Source organism: Miniopterus natalensis, chromosome 11, assembly GCF_054644295.1.
Source record: "Miniopterus natalensis isolate mMinNat1 chromosome 11, mMinNat1.hap1, whole genome shotgun sequence".
Classification (NCBI taxonomy): domain Eukaryota; kingdom Metazoa; phylum Chordata; class Mammalia; order Chiroptera; family Miniopteridae; genus Miniopterus; species Miniopterus natalensis.
Genome location: NC_142091.1, coordinates 39,229,029 through 39,247,034, shown reverse-complemented (window position 1 = coordinate 39,247,034; position 18,006 = coordinate 39,229,029). Strand labels below are relative to the sequence as shown.

General features: G+C 42.1%; 1 protein-coding gene across 2 annotated transcripts in view; it reads right to left on the bottom strand.

The window, feature by feature from the left end:
- FAM168A (family with sequence similarity 168 member A) overlaps positions 1-18,006 on the bottom strand; it is a 129,605-nt gene that overhangs the window by 18,412 nt on the left and 93,187 nt on the right. Inside the window, exons 3-4 of one of the 2 annotated variants that reach the window (XM_087821668.1) lie at positions 6,601-6,681; positions 3,205-3,231 (exon numbers count right to left, since the gene is read on the bottom strand). In XM_087821668.1, the coding sequence (XP_087677794.1) occupies positions 3,205-3,231; positions 6,601-6,681 (108 nt within the window). The remainder of the gene's footprint in view (positions 1-3,204; positions 3,232-6,600; positions 6,682-18,006) is intronic. The other variant, XM_087821669.1, reaches the window with a different exon arrangement.

The window sequence follows — 18,006 nt, the reverse complement described above, 5'->3', positions numbered from 1 at the left end:
AAAATTAATCAAAGAGTGACTGAGGCCTACTGCACTCAGCACTGAGGGGAGCGCCACGGTGGACAGGAACACACGTGGGTCATGGTCACTGCACACAAGGTACTTATAGTCTAGCGGGGGATGCAACACAGCCACACGCCAACCAGAGAGTGAACAAGACAGCATTGCACACAGTAAAATAACGTTCCAGATTAACCAGGAAAGAAGCAAGTGCGACTGTGCCTTTGATTATGTCTTTTCCAAGTGATCAAGTGAACTAAACTATGCATGTTCCTGAACAAGTGATTATCTTCTTCTGGTTTCATTACAAAGAAAACAAATATTAGTATTTTCTATATTTCTTTATATATATATTTTAATACTTAATAATTTAAATAACTGAATAGGAAGACTAAAAACAAAAAAGAATATTAGCTGTCCACTTCATTAGTTAGTTGTATCATATGATCTTCCTCCTCCATGTACAATTCTGAAATGAGCCATTCTGTTGGTAGTCATGATTCAGAGCTCAGTTGTAGGATCAGCCCAACTGAACCTTTCAGAGGCATGGTTACAGAGGAGGTTGCTTTCACAGGCATGTTTGCACTTGGGTGCCATAAAAGGTACCAACTCCTAGAAATATTTCTGTATTTTGAACTGGGTGATAAATACAAGTGTATACATATGTAAAATATTATTGAGCTATACATTTGAGACTAGTGGACTGTATGTACTATAGTATATGTGTTATTCCTCAATTTAAAAAGTGGGGGGGGGGGAGGGAAGGAGGGAGGGAGCGCACCCAAGCGCGCCCTTGGCAGTGAAGGGCCTTGGCCCAGTCACAGCATGCTGCCCACGTCCAGGTGCTGGGTTGTTCACTTCCCTGGATACGGGGCCCTCGCGCCCTCTGACACTTGAACAGTCTGTTAAGCACACTTACAAGGAGGAGAGGCAGCAAGGGACCATCATCCTGAACAATGTAGTAAGTCAGGAAATCTGGATTCTAGCCTGGGCTGTGCCACTTATTAACTGTGAAACCTTGGGCAAGTCACAACCTTTCTAAACTTGTTTTGTTGTCTCATAAAATGGCAGTTAATAATCACTCTCTGGTCACTTCATAGTATCGATGTGAGGATTAAAAATAAAGTGTTATAGCCCTGGCCTGTGTGGCTCAGTTGGTTGGGCGTCATCCCATGTACCAAAAGGTTGGCGGTTCGATTTCTGGTTGGGGCACATGCCCGGGCTGTGGGCTGGATCCCCAGTAGGAGGCATGCAGCAGGCAGCCTATTGCTCTTCACTCTTACATCAGTGTTCCTCTCTCTCCCTCCCCCCTCCCCTCTTTCTATAAATCAATTTTAAAAATCTTAAAAAAAATAAAGTGTCATCCAGCCTTATAGTTTCTAATCCTGGTATCTGTCTCTTCTCCACAGTTGCAGAGAGCTCTAATTTAAGCTCTTACCATCTCTCACCTGAACTACTGCAACTGCTTCCTTACTGTTGTTTTTTTAAACCTGCCAACTGTCATCTCCAAGCTGCACTCAGGGTGCTATTTCCAAGACCTAAACGTAATCACAAAACTTTTCTTAAAAACATCCCACGCCGTCCACTGCCTATAGGAAGTGGCATTTGAGGCCCTCATGATCTAGTCCTATGACCTCTCTAGACTCTCTCTTGCTCTCACTCTCCAAGTCTGTACTACCACACAAGCTCTTTATCATTCCCAGAATATGCCAGGAACATCACATCTCTGTATTTTTGCTGACAACGCTCACTCTTCCTGGCCCAGTCTTTCCCCAAAAGCTACCTGGTAAACATTTATTAATTCATCAGTCATGGGCTGAAGACTCATCTACCTCTACTATGAAGTCCTGTCTTTTCCCCACCCCTTGACCACAGCCCCCATCATAGATCCCATAAGGTTCACTATCCTGGTCTCTAATTCTTAGAAGTTGGCTTCTCTCTCCCACTAAACTGGGAGCTCCTTGAGAACAGGATCCTGTCTTACTGGTCTTTGTCTCTTCAAAGGGCCAGTTTAGGGCGTGGCACAGAACCATGGATGCTATAACTGAAGGGATGAGGAAGCATGACAGCTTCTCCCGCTTTTTATTGAGTCTTCTGTCCAAGTTCATACCTCCTGAGGCAAACAACAAGTGACTCCCATAAAGGACAGGAGAAACAAGTCTGTAACGAGCAAAATTGAAATAATAAAATTTTTACGAGGACAGGCTGTTAGCATTTAAAGGGACCTCAGAGATCATCTGGAATAAAACACATTATCTATGGCCTGGAGACATTAGCGAATTGCCCAAGATCACACAGCCCATAGCAGCGGCAAAGAGAAATTTTCACAGCTCATCTCGTGAAAGATGCGCCACACATAGATTCAATATTCAGCATCCAAGTAATTTAAGGGTAAAAGTTGAGAAGGTGTGCAGAGATTTTACAGAAACATTGTCCTGAGCAGCCCAGGTAAGGGTGGTGAAAGTGGCAAGTCCCTCCCATGGTCCCTTCCTGTCTATGACAAAAAGGACCTAGTCAAGTTACACTGCTGGGACCCTCACAGGTGCCCAGAAGTTCCTGTGGTGCCTTGGGCCTGGAGTCCACACTGCCCAGAGAACCCAGCTCTGGTCCCTTACTCATTTGGGCACACTTGGCCCTCACCTCTCTCCATGCAGGAAAATGCCCTGAAAAAGATCCAGAGCTCAAGGTCTGGGCTACCGAAACAGATTGTATCTCAAGTCAACCAGGTCTTCAAACATGTCAGACTGCCGATGGAGATGAGGAATCTAATCCTGGGACAGACTGGTTTTTTGGATTCTTATAGGCATAACCCAGGTACTCCTCCAAGGGGCTGCCACAGAGCCAACAGAGGAGTCATACCAGCCCAGGAATTTTTGTTTCACTTGTTTGAATTCAGCAGTCAGGTTAGGGTGAAGGTTTCTGACCTGGGTCAGATGGGACTCTGGAGGTGAGGACAGGGAGAGACACCTTTTAGTGTCATGATCCTTCACTGCTGCCCTAGGGGATGCTTCATGTGTGTCTCCAACCCATGATTTTGCACCATCAGACATGTTCCTGCATGCTTTAGGAACTGCTGCTGAGCCACCTGGGGGAGCCCAAGCCTAGGGGATGGGATTTAGGGAGGGGAGGAGAGGGGATCTACCGTTGTTACGAGATAACACATTCATAGGCCATAATACATATGAGGAAAAATAGCTCTCCTACCATAAGCTGAATGCAGGAACTGAAACTCTGTTGGATAGAAATGTTAGTTGAAATTACCACTAAGAATCTGCGCAAAGTAGTACACATTGCAGTTACAAAAACAGATTTTGTCTCAAGTTAGCAGTTTACCCCAAGCTATACAAGAAACAGAGAATGCAGAGGGTGCGAAGTGCCTCTACCCTGGAGGGAGTGACAGACTTGCCATCCAGAGAAAACCATTCATTGAGGGGTACCTCCTTGGCAGCTGACCCAGAAGCTGCCTGGAGGTGAACAAGCCCAAGCTTCTGCTCTTTGCTTGTCCATGCTAAGAGTAAGTTTCAATTCTCCCAAGTACTGCAGAGGAACTTCATGCATGACAGAGACTTTGTGTGCTACAGGACATGAAGGTTCAGGGACAAAATGATCATTTTGGCCTCTGAAGAGCTCTCTGTTAAAGCCCCAGAGAGCTAGGACCAATGCAAAGGCACTTCATTCCCCGAGGTCTCTGGGGAAATGTGGTGCAGGAGGAGAACAGGCTGTGGGCTCAGACAGGTTGGGTTTGAATCCCAGCTCCACTGCTTTTTAGCTGAGCAACTCTGGAGAAGTTATTTAACTCACTGAGCAAAATCGGAGGCAAGAAGCTCTACCTCACAAGACTAAGGTAAAAATGAACATCTGTGACAGGCCCTGCACAAGGCCTGGAAGATGGCAGGTGTTCAGAACACCCAAATCCTTTCTTTGCCTTTCCCCATGATCATTATATGTCAAATGGGAAGAATACACTTGCACTTTACAAGGCTGCTATGAAATCGAGTGAGACAACAGATGAAAATGATTTATAAACAGATTTCTTATGAGACAGTATTTCATTCTTATCAATATTAGTTATCTACCTTACCCTTTCCTTTCATTTTCAAGTCAGATTACCATTAATATGACACATCCTTTGGTCTTCAGATTCTGAAAACAAGTCTCAGTTGGCTCCTGCCTCTTGGGGGGCCGAACAGTTCTTAAATAAGATCCCTGAAGTCATTAAGAGCTTGGGGAAAAGCTCCAAGTACCTGCATTGCCTTCAGAACCAATGAAATGTTTCCCTGCATCCTGGACAGATGACATATGAGGGTACTCAAAGCTGCTAAAAATAGCACTCTCTGAAGCAACTTCTTGGTCTCCTTGAAGAAGCTGAGAGAAATTTAAACCTGAGAGCAGGCTCCTTTGCAGGTTTCTACCCCGCAGGCAACTCTCAGCATCACAAGTGGCTGACTCTGGCAGGAAGCTGAAAGTAACCTCCACTGTCTGTCCTCTCTGCCCTTGAGCCAGTTAGTTCCTCTGCAGCAGGAGCTCCCCCACTGCAGTCAGGAGACCTGGTGAGTACAAGTACAGACGCCAGCCTCCCGCATAGAAACAGACCAGGTGTGCATGTGCTATGACCCTGGTCTTCCAACTCCCAGTTTGGGGCTTTCTGACACAATGAGCTAATCCCACCCTCTCTAATGGATTTTGTGGGTTTCTGAGAAAATTGTTTGGGTTGGTTTAGTCACAGCTTAGAAATATGTTGACCTTCCAAAATACAAAATTGGGGGAAATCGAGTTTGATGAGGGCTGATACCTTGTTTGGTTTGAAAGGAGCTTTCCAATTTCTATTACCCCCAGACCCACCCCCCATCTCAGCCTCCTCCTGCCTGCTCTCCCTTCCCCCTCTGGTCTGGCTGCTCTAGTCTAACCCTCAATTTCTCTCTGGCCAGCTCCAAGTGTAATGTCGTGGTGAAGAGCACATGCAGGTGCGGTGGCAGGATGCCTGGGCTTGGATCTTGTGCTACTTCCCTGACTTCTAAAGTTTTAGTTTTCTCGGTTGGAAAATGGGAACAACAACAGTACTGACCTCAAAGGTTTGCTGTGATATAAAACAAGTTAATATCCATAAAGAACTTAAAATAGTCCCTGGCACATAGGAACCATTCAACAAATATTAGCTATTTATTTCCCATCCTCTACATTCTTGCCAAACTAATCCTAAAACAATTCCACACTCTCTCATCAGAAGTTCTGAACATCATGAGAAAATACCCCAGGGCAGGGGAATAGTCTTGGGAAATGCACAGCCTCCCCCCTCAACTGGGCCTCCAACGCTACACACCTGCTTCTCCCTCAAGTCTCTATTGCTGGGCCCTCTGTGAAGCCTGCCCTACACTTTCGCCTCAGGCAGACTGTTGTTTCCTCCTCTGCATCCTCTCCTCTTATGTGTATCCTTTCTACCATGCTCATCAACACTGCACAGCCATGAATTTGTTCAAATGCCAGCTCCCAAATGGACTGTAAGCCACTGAGGCAAAGACGGCAGCCTTTCTTTTTCTATCCCAGTGTGGAAGACATTCAACAAATAAATTCTTGCTGAGTAAATGAAGAGGAACTTACATAAAACCATCTACAACCCTGAGGCAGGTGGCATACTTCTCAGAGGCATGAGGTAACTTGTCCAAGGCCTCACAACTAGTGAGCTGAGTAATCAGGATTCAAACCCAGGACTAACTGCAGAGCCCACTCTTTCTCCTACCCCTTGAGTGTTAAAGCACCGGCTGAGTGTGGGGATTAAGATCAGTGAGGAGACCTCTGTACTGCTCCTAGGCCAAACCAGAACAAACTTTTTCAACATTTCCAAACTTATTTCAACATTTATCCAAGGAGGGTTGGGTTTTTATTATTTTTGAAAAACAAGTTCCTTGCCTCAGCTTGAAAACCAGCTTTATCCTCTGATGGCAAGTCTCTCATTCTCTTCCAAATCCACACCCAGAAAGTGTGTGTGTGTGTGTGTGAGAGAGAGAGAGAGAGGGAGAGCGAGAGGGAGAGAGGGGGTGTGTGTGAGAGAATTGTGTGTGTGAGACAGTGTGTGTGTATGAGTGTGACAGTGTGTGTATGTGTGAATGTGAGTGTGTGTGAGAAACTGTGTGTGAGTGAGAGAGCTGTGTGTGAGACTGTATGTGTGTGTGTGTGAGACAGAGTGTGTGAGAGACAGAGAGTGTGTGACAGTGTGTGAGTGTGTATGTGTGTGTGTCTGTGTAAGAGTGTGTGTGTATGTGTCTCTATGACACCCACAGAGGCAACTGAGCAAAGAACAGATTTGGATGCTGTTTGGGAGAGCAAAAAGGTTCTGTGAGGAGGATGCATGTCTTAGACATTCTAACAGAGGAGAGATGGAACAAACTTAAATCCCAAGTAGAATGGAGGAGATTCTACTCCTGCCCCCACCCTAAGGCTGAACTGCCTCTGTTCCCAGAGGGAACACTCAGGAGAATCATACTAGGACGAGCTGAGCCAAGAGCAATTAAGAACAGGGAAAGGCCAGCAGATGCGTTTGTTTTCCCAAACAGATCCCACCTCCCACCCCAGTCACCACCACTATCTCCACCTTCTCCTTACCTGGGGCGTAACTGGGGCTATTGGTGGGGTACAGGCTGGGATTGTAGGCAGGGGCAGCTGCCGGGTAGGCTGTGGGATAACCTACAAAGAGACAAGAAAAGCTCCATTTAGTTGGGCAAGAAGAAAAGTAAATTTCTGAGGTCATATCTAAGAATCCATCACCAAATCCATGGTCATGAAGATTTACCCTTACGTTTTCTTCAAAGAGTTTTATGGTTTTGGCTCTTATATTTAAATCATTAATCCATTTTTGTAAATGGTGTGAGGTAGGGATAGATGATAGATGATAGATAGATGATAGATAGTTTTATATTCTATCTTCTAACACTTTAACATTATAAGCATTTTCCCATATAATTACACATTTTCAGAAACTTTTTTTTTTCAATATATCTTTATTGATTTCAGAGAGAGGAAGGGAGAGGGAGAGAGAGACAGAAACATCAATGATGAGAAAGTCGTCATTGACCAGCTGCCTCCTGCATGTCCCCAACTGGGAATCGAGCCCACAACCCAAACATGTGCACTGACCGGAAATCGAACCGTGATCTTCTGGATCCTAGGTAGATGCTCAACCGCTGAGCCATGCCTGGCTGGGCTCAAAAACATTTTAAATATCTTTATAATATTACATTATGTAGCTATATCAAATCATTTAACCATTACTCTATTTCTAGATGTTTAGGTTGTTTGAAACTTTTATTTATTATGCATAAGCTATGAAAACAACCTAAATAAATCTTTGGCCGCACCTCTGATGATTTCTTTAGGAACCAGTTCTAGAAATCTCATTTCTAGGTCAAAAGACAGTGCTATTTTTAAAGCTCATCCATTCAACAAATATCTGAGTATCTACTCTGTGCCAGACACTATGATCCCTGCCCTTGTGGAGCTTAGATTCTAAGAGGGTGTGAGAGGCAGTGGATAACTAGTAAATATAAACAAAAACAGTCTTAAGTGCTATGGAAAAGAGAAAACGGGCAGGATAAAGGACACTGGAAGTGCTACAATGCTGGGGGACAAGCACTGCAATATTATATAGGGTAATCAGCAAAAGACACATTGAGAAGGTAAGATTTTTACAAAGACTTGAAGGAAATAGAGTTAACCAAGCAGATGGCTCAAAAGAGAGTGTTGCAAAGGACAGTCAGTGCAAAGGCCCCAAGTTCTGAGCATACAGAACGTGTCTGAGGAACAGCAAGGAGGCCAGTGTGGCTGAAGTGGAGTAAGTGAGGGGGACAGTAGTAGTGGAAGAAGTCAGAGAGATAAAGGGCTGATCAGTTCATGAAGGGTCTTATGGGCTACTGTAAGAACTTCAATTTTTACTCTGAGTGAAATGAGAAGCCTTCATGGGGTTTGGAACAGAATAACAATATGATCTCACTTAAGTTTGAAAAGGGTCCTTTGACTGCCGTGTTGAAAACAGACTATAAGAGGGGAAGGGTAGAGAAGCACAGAGGCTATTGTAAACGTCCGTCATCAACAAATGATGGGGCTCAGATCAGGGCTACAGCAGGGGTGATGAGAAGTAATACGCTAAGTCTTCACATACTTTGCCACACTGCTCTCTAGAAAGACTATCAACCTGTACGTGCACGAGCAGAGGGTAAGTGCCTGTCTCACTGCTCCCTGTAGTTTTTCTTAAATGCTCATTGGTATTTTGACTGACAATGAAAAGCTGCTTTTAAAAGTCAAAGATTAAATCCCTAAATCCCTAAAAGCTTCTTTGGGATTTGTAAATATTGAGCTTTAATAATGTATCTTTGTTAATATGCCTTTCCCTAAATCCTCTCCAATTCCAAAGAAAATTAATCTCTCTTCCCCAGACCCCATTCATTTCCTGATTTCAGAACTGAGGTAGCCAACTTGTCACTTAATTAGCAATGTGGAGGTCTGCCACTTCTCAAGAAGAAAGTCAGGGATTTAATTTGGGAAGCAAAGTGATCCAGTCTCATGCCTGAACTCTACTCAGCTTCATGTGAGAGATCATGCACCCAGGGTAATTACACCCATTAGGTCATTTCAGTTGCCTCTCACTTTAGGAGCAATTATAGGAGCTTCCTTCAATTCTTCCAACTGGAATTTTATTTCATTCATTTAAATTTGGCAGATATCATAGAATGGCAGCATTAGGAACTTTATTTGGCCCAACCCTTTTCATTTTATAGATGATATCCCTAGGCCAAAATAAAGGAAGGGACTTAGGGTCACAGACTGCTGAAGTTAGAAGCATCTTAAAGGCCATGTGATCTTCACCTATAGGTAGACCAGGGGTGGGGAACCTTTTTTCTGCCAAGGGCCATTTGGATATTTGTAACATCATTCACAAGCCATACAAAATTATCAACTTTAAAATTAGCTATGAAAACAACTCCTAGATTTACTGAATTTCAAGTCCTGCCTGCAGTTGTCTTGGCAGGACCAGACCAAATGATTTCGCAGGCCTTGTATGGCCCTCGGACTGGATGTTCCCCATCCCTGGGCTAGAGCTTCCTCTGCACAACACACTCACAGGATCATTCATTCCAGCCTTTACATCTCTATTGAGAGCGAACGCCTTCCTTTCCTGAGACAACCTCCTGCCCCCATGAGACTGCTCTGAAAGAAAATAACTTCTCATATGGCACAAACTCTGACCACCAGTAGGTGCTACTCTTTAGAAAAGAACAAATTTGAAGACACTTGCATCCCCAATTACAGAACTTATTACACTGTACTTCAGTGGTTTGTTTATACTTCCTGTCTTGACCCCTCTCCTTAAACTGGGAGCTCCTTGAAGGCACAGCTAAGTCTCATTTGCCTGTACACAATGGCTCTTGGTCACCCTCCTTCCCACTCCCTGCCTTGTCAACACACTATTCCTCCCCTCCCCTCAGCCTGGATAAGCAGGCATCTGAACTCAAATGCAGGGTGGGCGACAGTCTGTGTGGCCAGCGGAGAACATCCCTTCCCTACCACCAACTTCCTCTGTCCAACAAGGGCATCACAGGTAAGCTGGGTTCTCGCCCCCACAACTTTCTTGGCTTTGTTTTGAATTTTTTGTTTCCTTGCCCCCACCTGATATTATTCATCTTACTGTTTTCTGTTGATAATGATGTTGGCATCTCTAGTACCTAGCACAGGTAAGGTAGAGAATAGGTGCTCAATAAAGAGATTAACAGAGGTTGTATTCTGGAGCTATGAGAGGTTTAAAACAAAAGAAAGAAATCCAACTGGCCTTCAGAGGGTCACTAACTAATGAGGGAGAAAGATGAGGGGAAAGTCAGCATGCACTGTGCCAGGCACTTCTTTATCTTATTTAATCTTTACTCTAACTCTGTGAAATACTTATTAGTCCCAATTTAGAGATGATGATATTGAAGCTTAGACTTTTCTTACGAGACTAGCAAATAAAGAGTGGAGATGGAACCCAGGCCTGATCAGTGAGGGACAAAGTCTATTCCTACCAACCTCCCCACCTCTCTTCAAAACTTGAATCTACTCAACATAAACCTCTTGACTTGGCTACCATTTTCTTTGCCAAGATTCTTTTATTTCAGCTGCAAAACTTGGGAAAACAGGAAATCAGTCTGGTCAAAGATGGTTCAGTTAAAAAAAAAAAAAGCTATTCAGTTCCCACTCAGTGTCCTTAATATAGGTTAGGCGCATGTTACTGAAAAGCATCACACAGGTACCAAAACATTGCTGGTTCAATTTCCGGTAGGGGGTGTGGAGGAGCTGATCATGCTCCAGTCTCACATCAGTGTTTTTCTCTCTTTCCCCCTCTCCCTTCCTTTCTCTCTCTAAAATTCAATCAATAAATAAAAAGAAATATATAGCTGTCTCAAGCATGAAGGAATGAAAATGTATGCCATATTAGGGAAATGGCAAATAGTTCAGTATGTTGGAGTTTACAGTAGGGGAGGAGGTGGGGGGATGGTAGGAAATGAAGATAAATAGGTACACTGGGATATATTGTGAAGAGATCTGAATTCCAGGCTAAGGGATGGAAATTATCAATAAATAACAGGAGTCCATTGGAAGATTTTAAACTGGGAATTACAGATTTGTGTTTTATAAACACTACTCCAGCGGCAATATAGAAAGGGGTTCAGGGCGGGTGCGTGGGTGAGACCAGAGAAAGAGGGACCAGAAAGGAAGTTACTGCAGTAGACCAAAGGCAAAGCTAAAATAGTAACAATGGAATAAAGAAAGAGGAAACTACAAAGATGTTTAGGAGACAGTGCCTATAAAAATTTATCCCGAGAGCAAAATCTCATTTTTATTGCCGTGAGCTGAAAGGCTACAGAGGAAAATGGAAATGTTCTAACTGCAGGGTTTGTGGGCTTTTTTGGTCAAATCTTTAATAGGCAGAAGAAAATAAATTAAATAGACCCTTGAATTTGTTAGTTCCACAAAAAAAGCCTAAATCTGAATTCCTCTTACTAGCTGGGGGGAGTGGCTACTGAGAGTGCTATACTGGCAAGAATATAGGTCAGCCAGGACTGGAACCTGAGGTAGCCTGCATGCTGGATTCAAGGCCCAGCCACCAGCCTCCCACTAGTGAGTCCCAGGGGATTGTAGGGGTGTAAGTGAGGCACTGTTCTTCTTAGGGCAAGGCAACTCCCCCTGAGGAAAACAAGAAAGGGGGGAATATCCAGTAATCGATTATGCTCCAGGATGTGTTGCATCTTCAGGGAGAATTTACCCATCCAGATGAAAGCCCAGCAGTCTGTGGGTCATTCACCCAGGCTAAGCCCTAGAAGAGGAAGGCTGCTAAAACCAGAGCAGACTTAGCATGATATGCCTTTAGTGTAAAAACAATATATATCATCAACAAGAAAAGAAAAGAAAATAGGCTATGTAAAAGCTAATAATGAAATTGCTCCTAGGTAAGCACTTAAGGCCAAGTGTGTGCTATTCCTTAGGGGGAAAATTCTTTTACAAATCTAAAAATACCCCCGAAGTTCCCTACCTGCCAGTATGGGAGAAATTTTAATGGAAAGCAGATGGCCTATTTGGTTTCCATTGCCACTCCAGCGGTATGCTGCTGCTGCCCTTTTATTTTCCTGCATCTATTAGGAGATGGGGAGATGCTCAGCCCTTTACAGGTTGTTTGGTCAATGATTCCTGCCCTCCTGCATTTTTCTTCTAAAAAGAGATAAAAGAGTAAGATGAAATCCTGCAAACTGATAATTTGGTCCATAAAGCCCTTTCCGTCCCAGGTCAATCCACTCTTTTATTCTGTTTAAAGAGATCTGGTAAAGGGAAAAATCTCCCTCACATTCAACAAAACATATTGGGATACTTGGTTTTCCGTGTAAAGAAAAAAACAACTAGATCCTCACCTCACACTTCTCCAATTCTAGAAAGACCAAAGACCTAAATATTTTTTAAAAACACACAAAACTTTAAAACTATTAGAAGAAAATAGAATAATATTAGTTTGAGCTTGGGATTAGAAAGTATTTCTTAGGTGAGACTAAAAATTTAAATCTGTATGACAAGATGCTATAAACAAAGTTAAAAACAAGCATAGAGAAAAGAGATTTGTAACACATTTAACAAAGGACTAATATACAGAATTCATTTGTTCGATAATAAGAAAATGAAAATAAACCAACAGCATCTGATCACGCAATTCACAGAATCTAAAGAATATCTCCTGTAGACAGTATATAGTTGGATCTTGTGTTTTTAATCCAGTATGACAATATCTGCCTTTTGATTTGATACATAGTAGATTTAATGAAGGCATTGGAACAGTAGGGTGCATTCAAAGTGAGTAAATGTTGACAGGAAAGGAAAGGAAAGATGAGCAGTAGAAAGACCCAGAGGAAATTTTTTTTTTTTTTTTAATGGAGGCAAGACATTTTTCCCCCCTAAAAATGAAGGGAATTAGGGGCATAGATCTAAATGCATCTCCCCCCCCCATAATATTTAATGCATCTTTTTTTAAAATCCTCACCCAAGGATATGTTTTTATTGATTTGGGGGGGGGGGGAGGAAGGATACAGAGAGAGAGATTGATGTGAGAAACATCAATAGGTTGCCTCCCATAAACACCTTGACTGGGAATTTAACATGCAACCTGGGTATGTGCCCTGACTGGGAATCGAACCCATGACCTTTCAGAGGACAGAACGATGCTCCAACCAACTGAGCTACAGTGGCCAGGGCTAAATGCATCTTTTTTTATGCTCAAGTTGTTAGCACTCACTTTTACACTCATTTTATTATCATGAAGCCTGCATCCTTACAGCCTTTCTTAGCTAGCCATTTCCCAGTGCTAAAATTAGTTGTGGGCTGGAAGGCTAGAAATCCATCTTTTTAGAATTGTGTACATGTTAGATGTTAATACCTGAGTGACTGTCTTCAAAAGTGAGCTAAATACACAAGTGGTGGTCAATTAAATTAAAAATTTACATGAATACTTAATGTGTTCCAGGTGCTACAATAAATGCAAAATGAAAAGACATAATCCTTGTCCTCTATGAATTCACCATCTAATGGGAGACACAAGCCAGCACAAAAGTAATTCTGGTATTAGGCATCCTGGGAAAAGGCTATCAGAGAGAGAGATACAAAGTGTTGTGGGAGAACAGGAAAGAAAGACAAAATAAGTTTTACCATTTACCCTGGTTTCCTGTCCCTCCAATCTGGTCTGGCTTCTGAAATGCAAGTTAGCTATAAGAGAGACCTTAAGTAGAAAGTTATTTGTGCTCAGGCCATGTACCTTCCCCTACTGTTAATTCAAACAAGTAACACTGTTGTGGACATTGAGAGCAGGTGTCAAACTAAGACAAACTGTAGTGTTACTGAAACACCAAGAGCTTCACTTACAGGCAGAACTAGATTCAAATCTGAGCTCTTTTACTTAGCTTTGTAACTTTGAGCAAATCACTTCAATTCCGAGTCTCAGTTTTGCTATTTTAAAAAATAGTCTGCCCCGGCCAGTACGGGTCAGTTGGTTGAGCATCGTCCTGTGCACTGAAAGGTCACAAGTTCAATTCCCAATCAGGGCACATGCCCAGGTTGCGGGTTGGGTCCCTGGTTGGGCATGTATGGGAGGCAACCAGTCAGTTTCTCGCTCATATCAATGTTTCTCTCTCTCTCCAAAAAACCAATAAAATATTTTTTTAAAAAACAGACACAGTCAGGCCCTGGCCGGGTGGCTCAATCAGTTGGACCACCATCCCATACACCAAAAGGTGGTGGGTCCAATGCCTAGTCAGGGCACATACCTAGGTTGCAGATCGGGGCATGTACAGGAGGCAACCAATCGATGTTTCTCTCTCACATCGATGTTTCTCTATCCATCCCCTCTTCCCCACTTCCTCTCTCTCTAAAATCAATAAAAAACCATATCCTCAGGTGAAGATTAAAAAAAACCAGAAAGTCATTAATTTATTGCTCGGTAAACATTTTTTTAGTCCCTACTCTATGTCAGGACCTGTGCCTCTTTTTACTTCTTAACTGCAGGTGGGCTGGCTAGGAGGGTAAGCAGGGAAGTTCTGAACTTGCTTTGCAAGATACCCATCTAAATATTTCTACCAAGAGTCATGAAGAGTTAGTCCAGGAGGGCCAGAACAGGGACTCTGAAGGCAGGCAAATGATTCAGAAGTCAGCTGTACCACTTACCAGGCATGAAATCTTAGGCAAGTCTCTTTACCTGAACCTCAAGAACACAGGGATATCCTATACTGTAGGCTAAAAGATTAAGAGATAGCATGCAAAACACATTACATAAATACTTGGCACAAAGTGATAACTACTTCAATGTTAGTTCCCCACCCCTTTCATTAAAAGTTCCCTTTTGGAAATGGCTGTGCTTGCCCGTGGATTTTAAGGCATTTAATGAAAAGCTTCTAGGTCCTCAATCATGTCCCCTAACTCCTTCCCTTTCCTCTCCCTAACAGGGCCTGGCTCCAAATGATTAGGCCTATTGCCATTTGGCGAAGCACAAGCTGGACAACAGCAAGCTCCTAGTGAGCATAGCTTTCTGTGGAAACACTGTATCAGTCACTATGTTTTGAATACAGGAAATTTGTGTACTGTTACATGTGTATTTACAGTCTTTTGTGCATTTTAAAACATTCGTGTCCGTTTTAAACTTTTGCAAGTAAAAGTGTCCCTATGTTTTACATTTTGATTTCTCATTCATCTTCAGTCTATTATTTTTGCTTTGTGCTACTGGGTAAGAGTGGAAGTTAAAGCAACACAAATGTCTACCAACAGGGCATTATCTGAAATAAATCTAAATGACCCAACAACTCATAATTCCTTAAATAAATTAAGATGTTACAGGATAGTATATAGTATATAATCTCATTTTTGTTGAAAAATAATGTGTTTGTATGCTCATTTTAAAAGATCTAGAAAAAAGAGATGTACCAAAGTACTAACATTGATTACCTCTGGTTCAGGGGAATTATGAGTGTTTTTCTTATATTCTGTATTTTCTGAAATGAACACAGTTTTCTAAAATGAACACATTGTTTTGAAAATGAGGGGGAAAAAACAAAATAAACTATAAAATGATATTATTGACACTTAGGTAAATCCAATTACTCTTCTATTATTAGACATTGTATCTGTTTCTGTTCCAGATAACTGCTACTCATCCTTCAGGCAGAACCAGGACTAGATCCTGATACCCAGGTTTTCTAGTTATATGTAAAGATTTCCTAAAAATTCTTTTTGGGTTCTACAAATTTAAAGGGATGATGTTACTAGAGACTTGTCAGCCCACTCGTGAGGTCCTAAAGGAAGTATGAGGGAAATAGGTATGACATGCTCACCAGGAGTGGGTTTTCAAATAAACTGAAATAGGGAACATGTCTTTGGTCAAAGATTCCCAGAAAATGCTTCCATTGCAACACATTTTTTTGTTCAGAGATGCCACTAGGATACTATGTGACCTGGGCAAGAACCTTATAATCTTTATCAAATTCTGAATCTCTGTTTCCGTGTCTGCAAAATAATACTACCATTAACTGAACATCTCCCATATTTTACAGGTGAGAAAACTGAGGCTCTGAGAGGTTAAGTAGTTTGCTCACAGTTATGTGACAAGATAGAAATCAGATCTATCTGATAAAGAAGAATACGGGTAGGGTAATGGTAGATTCTACTTCTATGAGTTATTTTATTTTTCCCCCTTAACACAAAGGAGGCATCAGTAGTTCTTTCTTCATACAGTGCAAATTATACTGTACACTCTGTTGGATTGAATTAGAAGGTGCATTGAATTATGGTTAACTCATTGCCTCATCATAACAGCTGAGTAATTAGATCAATCTAATCTTCTGAATTTTATTGCTTGCTTTATTATGGCCTATAATTGGTTGAAATTACAACAGGAAGTTCAAGAGTCTTACATAAAGGCAACATGCTAAAGAGGAAAGACTATCTCCTAACACTTAGCTGGATGACCCCAGGCAAGTTACTTAACTACTCTGCACCTCAGTTTCTGAATCTGTAAAATGGGAATAGCATTATCTTGCCCTGTAATTACCAAGGTGTATTAAGTATAGAAATCCCAGCACTGGAAAAAAGGAGGATTCCCCAAGGACTATGAGAAAATTACCTGAGAAACACATGCTGGCGTCAGTGCTCCCGAGAACTCTGTGAAAGCAGGACCATGGAACCTGTCACTTAAGCCAGAGGAAGCCCAGGATAAATCCAGGTTCTTCCTTCTCCCTCATTCCTCAAATCCAACATTAAGTCCTAACTTATTCACTCCTATTCCACAAATAGAGAACAGAGAACTGTATGCCAGACACTGCTCTCTCTAAAAATGTCTCAAACATGTCCTCTCCATCTCAAATACTACCCCTCATTCAGGTCTCTTGATTGAACTATTTTAAGGGCCTTCTAACTTACCCTCAAACCTACATTTTCTCTCTCCAATATATCTTCCTTACACATCTAGAGAGATCTTTCAAAAATGCCAAGCTATCTATCATGCCTAAAATTCTCTGGTGATCAAGGATAAAGTTCCAAACAAGGATACCAGTTGTTGCCAAGGATAAAGTTCCAACTTTTTTAGCACAGCATAAGGACCCTCCAAGTCTGGCTCCTATACATCTAGATGTCCTATTTCCTTTCTTGCCATTCCTGGCCTGGCATTTTACACTTCACCAACACCAAATGCACAGCTGTTCTAGCATACTCCATTCAACTGGTCCATTTCCATGTCACTGTTCAGGTTTCCTCAATCCTTCAATTGTCCTTCCCTTGCCTTTCACTTAATTACCTTATCCAAAAAGTCTTCCTTGGCCTTTCTCTCTCCAGGCTACATCAGGGGTTCCTTCAGGCTACTCTCATAGCTGGCTTTTCTTATAGCTCTTATCAAATTATATTTCCATTTTTCTCAAATATGCATGCCCCAATTTGGTGGATCTAATATCAGCCCAGTGATGACCCTCTAGTTGTGGTGTTCTTTGTTCTTACATGCCTCATCCAGGGGCTACTGCTTGGGTTCTCCCTGTCCAAAGCTATTCTTTTCAGTTTCCTTCCAATCCTAATCACCAAGTCTGTGGCTGATGCCATGTGTCTGGCCAAGACAGACTCACCAATTAACTACCGTTTTTCCGCTGACTCAACTCCCAGTGCAGAAAAAGGAGCATAGAGTTTAGATTTAGATGTAGTGTCTAATCCAGTTTTGCCATTTCAAAACCTGTGAATTCAGGCAAGTTATTACTTCTATTCATTGAACTTCAGCTTCCTCTTATGTAAGATGGAATAATAGTTACTTTGCAGAGTTGAGATAATAATGCTAGTAATAAAAACAATATTGTTACTTATTATGCATTAATTATTATGCTAAGAACTTTACATAGATCTCATTTAATCCTCTCAACTCCTTCATGAGGTAGTTCTACTATTATCTTTATTTTACAGATGAGGAAACCAACTAGAGAAGCTAATTAACTTGCCCAAGCCACTATGATAGCTAACTCTACATTCATTTCCAACCCACTCTGCCCCTTTGACTATTGAGGCTGGAAAAATCTAAATGCTCACTTTCCCAGCCTTCCTAGCACTTAGGAGTAGCCAGGTGGCCCAGTTCTGACCAATTACATATACACAGAAGTCTCCTGAGGGAATTTTGGGAAAGCCTTACCTTCCTAGTAAAAGGATGAACATTACCGACGGTCCCCTACACCCCTTGTTCCTACCTTGATCACAAACATGATGCCTACAGCTATAGTAGCCATCTTAGATCAAGAGGGAAAAGTCAGGAGTCAGGGCACACTAATCCTGAAATCACTGACCCCATAAATAAATGCCACCTGCCACTGACCTCCAGACTCCTTTATGTGAGAAAAATAAGACCCCTTATTTGTTTAAATTACCATTAGTCAAGTCTTCAAGTAGGCTCTTCAGGCATTTTATGTGATATAGAATAATCAGATGGTGGAG